The sequence below is a fragment of the Nerophis ophidion genome, linkage group LG11 (assembly GCF_033978795.1).
Source record: "Nerophis ophidion isolate RoL-2023_Sa linkage group LG11, RoL_Noph_v1.0, whole genome shotgun sequence".
In the NCBI taxonomy this organism is placed as follows: domain Eukaryota; kingdom Metazoa; phylum Chordata; class Actinopteri; order Syngnathiformes; family Syngnathidae; genus Nerophis; species Nerophis ophidion.
In genome coordinates, this window is record NC_084621.1 from 3004748 (window position 1) to 3017247 (window position 12500).

General features: G+C 37.7%; 1 protein-coding gene across 1 annotated transcript in view; it reads right to left on the reverse strand.

Annotated features, from left to right (window-relative positions):
- The window catches only part of si:dkey-260g12.1 (tumor necrosis factor receptor superfamily member 3), a 12602-nt gene extending 4667 nt beyond the window's left edge, over positions 1 to 7935 (reverse strand). The window contains exons 1-5 of the mRNA XM_061916623.1: positions 7762 to 7935; positions 7622 to 7694; positions 7409 to 7454; positions 5395 to 5505; positions 4114 to 4257 (exon numbers count right to left, since the gene is read on the reverse strand). Of these exons, the coding sequence (XP_061772607.1) occupies positions 4114 to 4257; positions 5395 to 5505; positions 7409 to 7454; positions 7622 to 7694; positions 7762 to 7781 (394 nt within the window). The 5' untranslated portion in view covers positions 7782 to 7935. The remainder of the gene's footprint in view (positions 1 to 4113; positions 4258 to 5394; positions 5506 to 7408; positions 7455 to 7621; positions 7695 to 7761) is intronic.
- Between the last annotated feature and the right edge of the window lie 4565 nt (positions 7936 to 12500).

The window sequence follows — 12500 nt, forward strand, 5'->3', positions numbered from 1 at the left end:
TTAGCATAAGAGCTAGCGAGAATAAACGTAGAAAAGTAGCAGTCGTCACCTGTTGCATGAGAGCAAATTATGGACCCAGACCGAATGAACAGAAAAGGCTGGCTTGAATAGGAGGGTGATAATTAGTAGCAGGTGTGCGGGGCGAGACTAGCAGGTGGACTAATGAGTGACCATGGTGACAAAGCAAACAGAAAATAAGGAGTCAGATGGAGAGATACACAAAATGGAAAAATAAATAATGTGTAGATCTGAGAAGCGGATCGCAACAATATGGATCAATTCCATTGCAGTTAGATTTAGAGGTTTTTTGCTCATATCTGCTTTTTGCAAGAAGATTTAAGCCCCTTGTGTACTCAAAAAGTTCACCTTCCTCTTGTGTTTGATTTCTGTTACCATCTCTTATGTTAACGGGTCAGTTTTGACCCATGTCTTAAATCAGATGTAAAATACACTAAAAACAATTCTCTATCATCCAATTTGTTTCTCATCTCTTGGTTACCTTGTTAGGCTTCCTTATCCATGGAAATATTGGTTTTAATATTTTTGCTGTAGGCCATTGGACCTTTTTTATGTCAGTATACCCCTCGATTTCAATAAAAAAAATGGTAAAAGGAAACTCGAGACAATAAATAAAAGGTTGTTGTGTTACCTGACTATTACTGAGGGGTATTAGAACACATCTCTTAAATAAATGTGTTATGTTTATTTTTTCATTTTAATAATTTCATACTGAATTGACCCCACATGTCTGGTCATGTGAGGTCTTTGTTTGTTTTTGTACTGGATAACAAGGTAAAATTAGAATCCCCCAAAGCTCACATGATTGGGAGAGGAGCTGGCTGTCAGTGTGTTCAGTTTTGGATCTAATTATTGCTTGATAATCTTATTTTTATACATGGGTCGAAACCGACCCTAACAACACCAAGGTCAAAATTTCAACCAGAGCATTTTATAATTTAGTGAAAGGAAAAAAAAAGTTTTGTTTAGTTGGAATAGAGGTTCCTGAAAAATTCAAAAAGCCTTAATACAAAAAAATCAATTTATGTGGCTCTTTTATGTATTTAAAAACTAAAACGGGTTTGGGTTTCAAAAGGGTTAAAAACAATAAAAATCAGTTCCCAGTGGCTTGTTGTATTTTTTGAAGTTTTTTTCAAAATTTTACCGGTCCCCAAATAGCCCTAAAAAAAGCTTTAAAGTGCTTGATTTTCGCTATTTGCGATGCCACTATCCATTTCCCTGTGACGTCACACAGTGCTGCCAATGTAAACAAACAACGGTGAATACCACAGCAAGATATAGCGACATTAGCTCGGATTCAGACTCGGATTTCAGCGGTTTAAGCGATTCAACAGATTACGCATGTATTGAAACAGATGGTTGGAGTATGAAAGTATTGAAGAAGAAACTGAAGCTATTGAGCGAATAGCTATTGACGCTATTCATAGCCATAGCATGGCCGAATAGCTGCGTTAGCATCGCCGGTAAAATGTGCGGACCAAACCATCAGGACTTTCGCATCTTTTGACACTGGAGCAACTAAAATCCGTCGATTGGTAAGTGTTTGTTTCGCATTAAATGTGGGTGGAAGGAAACGTAATATAGTTGCAAATGCATCTGCAGTTTATCCATACATCTCTGTGCCATGTCTGCTTTAGCACGGCCGGTAAATAGCATGTTAGCATCGATTAGCATAGCATGTTAGCATCGATTAAATGGCAGTCAACATCAACAAAACTCACCTTTGTGAATTTGTTGACTTTATAGTTACAAATGCATCTGCAGGTTATCCATACATCTCTGTGCCATGTCTGCTTTACCACCGCCGGTAAATAGCATGTTAGCATCGATTAGCGTAGCATGTTAGCATCGATTAGCTGGCAGTCACGCCGCAACCAAATATGTCTGATTAGCACATAAGTCAACATCAACAAAACTCACCTTTGTGATTTAGTTGACTTTACCATGAATTGATTAACGTGGACCCCGACTTAAACAAGTTGAAAAACTTATTGGGGTGTTACCATTTAGTGGTCAATTGTACGGAATATGTACTGTACTGTGCAATCTACTAATAAAAGTATCAATCAGATAGATAGATAGATAGATAGATAGATAGATAGATAGTACTTTATTGATTCCTTCAGGAGAGTTCCTTCAGGAAAATTAAAATTCCAGCAGCAGTGTACAGTGTTGAGATCAATTTAAATCAAAGTAAAAAGTAAATAATGAGGGTTTAAATGGAAACAAAATAGAGAAATATTACAATAAGAATAAAAACTAAAAAGCAACAATGGGAATACAAATATAACAGTAAAATAAGAATATAACAGGACAAAGTAGGCAGTAGTGACCATGTTATGAAAACGTATCAATCAATCAATGAATCGTTGCAAATGCATCTGTAGGTTATCCATACATCTCTGTGCAGTGTAAAATGTGGAGACACTCCGGCACATTCAATGGGGGTCTGGCGGCAGACACTTTGGCATCTTGGGGCCAGTGGTGCAACTTGAATCCCTCCCTGTTAGTGTTGTTACACCCTCCGACAACACACACACGAGGCATGATGTCTCCAAGGTTCCAAAAAATAGTGGAAAAAACGGAAAATAACAGAGCTGAGACCCGGTGTTTGTAATGTGTTGAAAATGAAAATGGCGGTTGTGTTACCTCGGAGACGTCACGTTCTGACGTCATCACCACATGAGCGATACACAGAAAGGTGTTTAATTCGCCAAAATTCACCCATTTAGAGTTCGGAAATCGGTTTAAAAAATATATAGTCTTTGTTCTGCACCATTAAGGTATATATCGTCGCTTACATAGGTCTGCTGATAATGTTCCCCTTTAAACTGCTGCTTGCTGCACAACAGCCATCTTGGCTTGGTTAACCACCACTGTTTTTCACTTTAAGGAAGAAATCCATCCATCCATCTATTTTCTACCGCTTATTCCCTTTTGGGGTCACGGGGGGCGCTGGCGCCTATCTCAGCTACAATCGGGCGGAAGGCCGGGTACACCCTGGACAAGTCGCCACCTCATCGCAGGGCCAACACAGATAGACAGACAACATTCACACACTAGGGCCAATTTAGTGTTGCCAATCAACCTATCCCCAGGTGCATGTCTTTGGAAGTGGGAGGAAGCCGGAGTACCCGCAGGGAACCCACGCATTCACGGGGAGAACATGCAAACTCCACACAGAAAGATCCGGAGCCTGGATTTGAGCCCAGGACTGCAGGACCTTCGTATTGTGAGGCAGACGCACTAACCCCTCTGCCACCGTGAAGCCCAAGGAAGAAATCAAGTGATGGAATACAAGCGATACAAGTGTTGTATCCAAAATGCAGTTTATTCTATTTTAAAAAATATTATAAAGTGGTCAAAATATTACAAAAAAACAGCTAAATGTAAAGTTTTTCTTTTTAATTATTATAAGCACATACACACACGCACGCACGCACACACACATCCATCCATTTTCTACGGCTGGAGCCTAGCTCAGCTGCATTCGGGCGGTAGGCAGGGTAAATGATAAATAAATGGGTTGTACTTGTATAGCGCTTTTCTACCTTCAAGGTACTCAAAGCGCTTTGACACTACTTCCACATTTACCCATTCACACACACATTCACACACTGATGGAGGGAGCTGCCATGCAAGGCGCTCACCAGGACCCATCAGGAGCAAGGGTGAAGTGTCTTGCTCAGGACACAACGGACGTGACGAGGTTGGTACCAGGTGAGATTTGAACCAGGGACCCTCGGCTTGCGCACGGCCACTCTTCCACTGCGCCACGCCGTCCCCAATGGACCCTGGACAAGTCGCCACCTTCACATTCACACACTTGGGCCAATTTTAGTGTTACCAATCAACTTAACCCCAGGTGCACGTCTTTGGAGCCGGGAGGAAGCCTGCGAAACAAGCCTGTTTCTGCGAAACAGGTTTGTAGGGATAATATAGCCTCTGTGTTTTTTCCTGACCTAACATATATTCCGCTCTACCCCAGTATTGAGCACTGTGTAATGAATAATGAAGATGCTGCATGAGGGCCTGCTTGCTGTTTGCGTGCATGACAGTGTAGTGAACCACAGCAGTGCTCAGTGTCGGATTTACCCAATGTGGTCACGTCGCTTATCTTGACACAGTTCTTGCAGTTCTCGCTGTGCGGGACCAGGCTGGTGCAGCCAAAGCCCGCCTGGCAGGCACACTTGAGGTTTGACGTGCTGCTGCAGTTTTTAATCACCTTCTGGTTAAACTCTGAAAAAACAAAGACAAATATCATGTATCGAGGTTTCACTGAAGCAGGAAGTACAGACACCTTTGTGGTTTTTTTCTTTTATAGGGTAATACTTGAAGATCAAAGTTTCAAGCAATATATATAATATGATTAATACATGAATCCTAATTTTCTAGAACAATAAAATACACAAAAGGATCTTGGCACTGTTGACTCTAAATATTATTCTTTAGTCAACACCAATAATAAACAGAATGTAAAGTCAGCCCCTCTAAATAAAACAAGGCTTTTTTGGAATTGATGTGCATTAAATAGCATGTAAGATTATCACTTTATTTACATAAAAAACTTTTAGGGAACACAATCTCTTGGTTTAAATATTTTCTGCATTCACCTTTGAGATTTGCTGTACACTTGCACACTTTTTAGAAATTATTTTATAAATAATCTCTTGGTTCAAAGATGTTCTGCATTCACAGTTAAGATTCGCTGTACACCTGCACATTTTTAAAATAGTTTTTTTTAACTTGTTTTTTTGTTGTACAGCAAAACAACATGATTAAAATACTATTCTCAAATAATCCAAACAATGTGATATTTTCACTTTTTTTTCCAAGTTTGATACTTGTATCATATGTTGTTAATTGATTATTTTTTTGAAAAAAGGTGCAATTTTACATTTTCAAAACAGAATGTCATGATCTGTGGTCTGGATCATGTTTTTTATTTTCAGTCTAAGACTCCTTCGGTTCCTGTTTTTGTGCACCCTTGTTTGTTTTGGTTGCCATGGTTACTTATTATTTACACCTGCTTCTACTTAGTGTCCACCCGCTCACCTGCTGCCTGAGCACTAATCAGAGGCATTATTTAAACCTGCCTTACCATCCAGTGAGTGCTGGAGTATTGTTTGCTGTGGACTGCCTTTTTTTGGAAGCTGAGAGCTATTCCCTGTTTCCTGGTTTGTGTTTTCCTTGCCTTATTTTTTGAACATTAAAACCATGTTTTCATTTTCCAAGCCTGTCATCTCTGCATCTTGGGATCGTCACCAACACCCTTGACACAAAACTAACTGCATTTTAGATACAACTACTGTATTGGCTTTGTGAGCTGTGCAGCTGTACATAATGTTGCATTACAGACAATAAGTAATTCTCTACCGGGCCTGCAGTCTCCATAGCAACGATGGCAGTCGTCCTCGCGGTTCCAGTCGGCGGTGTAGCTCAATCGAGGACACGGCTCGCACTGGTTGCAAGACTTCTGGAACTTACCTGTCACAACAAGAGAGACACGCGTGACAACAAGACGACACGTAAAGTGAGACAGGATGTGGTCACGGAGCTAAAAGCTACCGATTCTTTTGTCAGCATTAAGACAAACACATGAAAAGGAGATTAAAGCTGCCCAAATAGTTTCAGCGTCATTTCCACTTGAGTCATTGATTGGAAAAGAGAGACAAATGTTTGTTTTCCCCCCAGATTAGTGTGCTTTGACATTGTTTTTCCTTTTAGTTCAAATCGTCATTACAGAAAATGAATATAGTCCACCAAAATGGTCGACATGCAACACACAAAGACTGCAATTTCTGCCCCAAAAAATATATTTTAAGTTTCTTGCTGATATTACACCAAATGGCCGACATCTTGCACAGACAATGCTATCTGCGTGTAGGAGGGGAAAAAGACATTTGTTCAGAAAAAATACTGCTATTGCTACAGCTATTATATTATTGTCCAAGCTGTGCAAACAATGCTGACTACAGTACATCCCACAAAAATGGCCAATGAAAATGTTTTTATTCCATTATAACTAGAGGTTGTCGGTATTATCGGCCGATAAATGCTTTAAAATGTAATATCGGAAATTATTGTTATCGGTTTCAAAAAGTAAAATGTATGACTTTATGTATATATATATATATAATATATATATATATATTTTAACGTATTATTTTCGGGTCTCCCCATGTCTAGCATTAAAAGATTACAGTTGGTACAAAATGCGGCTGCTAGACTTTTGACAAGAACAAGAAAGTTTGATCACATTACGCCTGTACTGTATATACCTTTATATACATATATACATACATATATACCTATACTGTATATACCTTTATATACATATATACATACATATATACCTATACTGTATATACCTTTATATACATATATACATACATATATACCTATACTGTATATACCTTTATATACATATATACATAGATATATACCTATACTGTATATACCTTTATATACATATATACATACATATATACCTATACTGGCTCACCTGCACTGGCTTCCTGTGCACTTAAGATGTGACTTTAAGGTTTTACTACTTACGTATATAATACTACACGGTCTAGCTCCATCCTATCTTGCCCATTGTATTGTACCATATGTCCCGGCAAGAAATCTGCCTTCAAAGGACTCCGGCTTATTAGTGATTCCTAGAGCCCAAAAAAAAGTCTGCGGGCTATAGAGCGTTTTCCGTTCGGGCTCCAGTACTCTGGAATGCTCTCCCGGTAACAGTTCGAGATGCCACCTCAGTAGAAGCATTTAAGTCTCACCTTAAAACTCATTTGTATACTCTAGCCTTTAAATAGACTCCCTTTTTAGACCAGTTGATCTGCCGTTTCTTTTCTTTTTCTTCTATGTCCCACTCTCCCTTGTGGAGGGGGTCCGGTCCGATCCGGTGGCCATGTACTGCTTGCCTGTGTATCGGCTGGGGACATCTCTGCGCTGCTGATCCGCCTCCGCTTGGGATGGTTTCCTGCTGGCTCCGCTGTGAACGGGACTCTCGCTGCTGTGTTGGATCCGCTTTGGACTGGACTCTCGCTACTGTGTTGGATCCATTGTGGATTGAACTTTCACAGTATCATGTTGGACCCGCTCAACATCCATTGCTTTCCTCCTCTCCAAGGTTCTCATAGTCATCATTGTCACCGACGTCCCACTGAGTGTGAGTTTTCCTTGCCCTTATGTGGGCCTACTGAGGATGTCGTGGTGGTTTGTGCAGCCCTTTGAGACACTAGTGATTTAGGGCTATATAAGTAAACATTGATTGATTGATTGATTGATTGATATAAAGTGTTCAAATTTTACAACAAAAATGCTACATTGTTTACATTTTATAGATAATAAATATAGTCTCAATGTGAGGTTTTCTTCTCACCTGGAGGACACATTCTGCACATTTTTTGCGGGTGGTTCTCTTCGGTCTGTGAGCACAAATGTACACGTATCATGGCTAGATACTTTAATGACGAGTGGAAAGTACCATAAGGTCAACTAATACAGTTATTAAAACACTTAGAAATGAAACAAAAATGGATGATTGGTAGAAGTTAAAAAATATTGCACATAAAAAAGAGGAGGAAGTACTCACCAGGGGTAAAGTTAGCAGCAGCTGTGCAGATGACAACAGCACACTCACTAAATAATGCACTTTCAAGCCCATCCTGTCAACAGTCCTTCAGGTTAACAAGTTGTTATCATGATGTAAAAATAAAAACAAGTTTATTTTACCTTAGACTGCAAAGCCCCATTGATGCCTTGCTCTGGCTGCCGTCACCTTGGCGTCACTCTTTCCTCCGGAGCTCACGTCTCTTCCGCCCACTGAGTAGCAGCAGGTGCGGCCTCTGCAGCAAAGCCTCGGCCTCTTTCCGTGTCAAGCACGCTCTCGATGCAAAACATGATGTGAGCGTTTTTTTTTTTGTTTTTACAGGAAATGGGGCAAAAAGAATAAACATTTGAAATGAAATAAAAAGGACAAAAATATTGGTTCAGCTGTGTTTTTGGCAGGACTAGTGGGATGTCCCACCTAGGCAAGGAATAGGGCAGAAATGTAAGAGAAAAAAATATTGAAATTATAAATAAATAAGTTAAAAGAAAACAAAAAAAAAGAATTTTGGATGCATTCAGAAAAAATGGTTACATTTTGTAGCAGGATAATTAGTTGGATTTTATATATATATATATATACATATATACATACATATATACACATACATATACATATATACATATACATATAGGTATATATACATATATATATATATATACATATATACATACATACAGTATATACATGTATACATATACATATATACATGTATACATATACATATAGGTATATATACATATATATATATATATATATATACATATACATATTTATATATATATATACATATACATATTTATATATACATATATATATACATATATATATATACATATATATATATATATATATATATATATGTATATATATATATATATATATAAACTTAATAAACATCTTCAGGTAGTTTAATTCAACTGTTTGGGGCAAAACATAAGGCAAATTAAAAAGTGGATTTATGAATCAAATAAAATCGGATATAAGAGCTGGATAAAAATAATGCCAAAAACTAATGTTGACAACATTCTATCCCAGCAGACACCTTCGGTATTTTGTTATTTATTCCAAAGCACAAATCGATGACAACACAATCAGAGTTGCTCTACCAAGTGGTATAAAATTGCCAAAATATATTCATATGATAATTCAAAAATATAGAGAAAACTTGAGGGATGTTTTTGCTCCTGGTGTAGTACTTTAAAGTGTATTTTTTTTCCCCCTGTTGTTGTACTTTAAAGTATGTTTTTGCCCCTGTTGTAGTACTTTAAAGTGTATGTTTTTTGCCCCTGTTGTAGTACTTTATAGTGTATGTTTTTCCCCTGTTGTAGTACTTTAAAGTGTATTTTTTTTGCCCCTGTTGTAGTACTTTATGATGGATGTTTTTGGTCATGTAGTAGTACTTTAAAGTGTATGTTTTTTACCCTGTTGTAGTACATGAAAGTGTATGTTTCTGCCCCTATCGTGGTACTTTAAAGTGCATTTTTGCCCCGTTGTAGTACTTTATATTGTATGCTTTAGGTCATGTAGAAATACTTTATATTGTATGTTTTAGGTCATGTTGTAGTACTTTATATTGTATGTTTTAGGTCATGTAGTAGTACTTTAAAGTGTATGTTTTTGCCCCTGTTGAAGTATTTTAAAGTGTATTTTTTTGCCCCTGATGTATTACTTTATAATGTATGTTTTTCCCCATGTTGTAGTACTTTAAAGTGTATTTTTTTGCCCCTGTTGTAGTACTTTATAATGTAGGTTTTTGGTCACATAGTAGTTCTTTAAAGTGTATGTTTTTGCCCCTGTTGAATTATTTTAAAGTGTATTTTTTTGCCCTGTTGTATTACTTTATAGTGTATGTTTTTCCCCATGTTGTAGTACTTTAAAGTGTATGTTTTTGCCACCGTTGTAGTACTTTATAATGTAGGTTTTTGGTCATGTAGTAGTACTTTAAAGTGTATGTTTTTCCCCTGTTGTAGTACATTAAAGTGTATGTTTTTGGTGATTTTGGAGGCGGTATTTAGGTTTCTCTCACAAATAAGGACACACACACAGTCGTCTTCTTGCTCAGATGCATTTTTTTATTCTCTTCCCTTTTTGTTTGACGGCTAGAACGTCCCGCAGCTCTGCAAGGACGCTTTGTCAACGTTTCAAGCTTTTACATACAGTATGTACACTATTTACTTACAGGAGCACGCTTGAAATCCAAGAAAAACTTGAAAATAATCTCAAATAATGTATATATTTTTGTTCTGTTTACATTCCTGTATGGTCATTATTCCAATCGACTTGGCAACAGCATACACTCCTATGGACAAAAAGCCATTCAATATAAAGCAACCACATTTAATATTTTGAACGCGAATTAATGGCACACTGATTTATAAACCAGAAGCATAGATTATTGGTTATTGCCATGGCCATCATGGGGCTCTACTTTTAGTGGTCTTTATTATTACTGGACCAGCCTGACCACTTCTCGTGTAACAAACAGAATTCTTCAAAATTGTGCATAGTGCTTTGTTGCACAGTCACAGCAATTAAGTTCTTGGTATTGTCTTCTTATAGAGTGCGATTGGCTCAGTGTCTTTTCTCATGAATACATTGTTTGCTATTCAGTCATAAAGCTCATACACCTGCACACTGACACATGCATACATACATGTTGCCTCAGAGAGAAAGGAATTATTCTTCTCTGACTTCCCACTTTATATATTGTCAATTAAACGCCATGCATCCACGTAAGGCAAGCTTCAAAAGTGTTCTCCAGGTGTGTAAAGATGAACAACTTGTTTGTTTATCCTTGCAGTAGTTCACTCTTGTGTCCAATTGACTGATAAACACAACAGATTTATGGCAGTTTGCTATTTACAGTGTTTCTCAATGACATCTTTATAAGCCAAAATGTTGATTGTTCATTTTTTTTTTTTCCACTGCGCCTTCTTTTTTCATGTGCAAACCTTTAACAGGTTATAAAAATAAGTTCTGTTATAACAAGCACATCGGTGAGGTGAAACAAAAGCCTCTTTTTACTCCAATAATTGTTTTTTCTGCGCTTTGGCACTTGGCAGCAAACTTAATTAAGCAAATGATCCTGATTTTCTCCCACAAGTTAAAGTTATTACTATTGCTATTAGAGATGTCCGATAATGGCTTTTTTTGCCGATATCCGATATTCCGATATTGTCCAACTCTTAATGACCGATTCCGATATATACAGTCGTGGAATTAACACATTATAATGCCTGATTTTGTTGTGATGCTCCAAGGATGCATTAAACAATGTAACAAGGTTTTCCAAAATAAATCAACTCAAGTTATGGAAACAAATGCCAACATGGCACTGACATGTTTATTATTGAAGTCACTAAGTGCATTTTTTTTTTTTAACATGCCTCAAAACAGCATTTTGGAATTTGGGAAGTGCTCTCTCTCAGAGAGCATGAGGAGGTTGAGGTGGGCGGGGGTGGGGTTTATATAGAGTTAGTGCTGCAAGGGGTTCTGGGTATTTGTTCTGTTGTGTTTATGTTGTGTTACGGTGCGGATGTTTTCCCGAAATGTGTTTGTCATTCTTGTTTGGTGTGGGTTCACAGTGTGGCGCATTTTTGTAACAGTGTTAAAGTTGTTTATACGGCCACCCTCAGTGTGACCTGTATGGCGGTTGCGGTGCAGCATGTCGGCCATTTTAATGGAGTATATTGTGACTGGACACATCATTAAGGGAAGCGCCCACAGTCACGTATTGTAAAGTTTTGAACTTCTGAGACATATTTTCCCGAAGAAAAGTTGTTTGAATTTGGAATCATGCCCCCTCAACTTTTCAAATGCATCTGACTTCAAAGTTTCCACTGTTTATTAGGGGGGCTTACTTAAAAAAACATCACATTTTATTTTGTTTATTATCCATATATATGTTTTTTTTTTTGTGAAAACTATTTTGTGTTATAAATAGAGATGTCCGATACTGGCTTTTTTGCCGATATCCAATATTCTGATATTGTCCAACTCTTAATGACCGATTCCGATATCAACCGATACCGATATATACAGTCGTGGAATTAACACATTATTATGCCTAATTTTGTTTTGATGCCCCGCTGGATGCATTAAACAATGTAACAAGGTTTTCCAAAATAAATCAACTCAAGTAATAGAAACAAATGCCAACATGGCACTGGCATGTTTATTATTGAAGTCACTAAGTGCATTATTTTTTTTTAACATGCCTCAAAACAGCATTTTGGAATTTGGGACATGCTCTCACTCAGAGAGCATGAGGAGGTTGAGGTGGGCGGGGTTGTGTGGGCGGGGCTGGGGTTTATATAGAGTTAGTGCTGCAATGGGTTCTGGGTATTTGTTCTGTTGTGTTTATGTTGTGTTACGGTGCTGATGTTTTCCCGAAATGTGTTTGTCATTCTTGTTTGGTGTGGGTTCACAGTGTGGCGCATATTTGTAACAGTGTTAAAGTTGTTTATACGGCCACCCTCAGTGTGACCTTCCATGGCGGTTGCGGTGCAGCATGTCGGCCATTTTAATGGAGTATATTGTGACTGGACACATCGTTAAGGGAAGTGCCCACGGTCACGTATTATTATACACTTTTGAACTTCTGAGACATATTATTCCAAAGAAAAGTTGTTGGAATTCTGAATCATACGCTCTCAACTTTTCAAATGCATCTGACTTCAAAGTTTCCACTGTTTATTAGGGGGGCTTACTTAAAAAAACATCACATTTTGATTATTATCCATATATATGTTTTTTTTTTTTGTGAAAACAATTTTGCGTTATAATTAGAGATGTCCGATACTGGCTTTTTTGCCGATATCCAATATTCTGATATTGTCCAACTCTTAATTACCGATTCCGA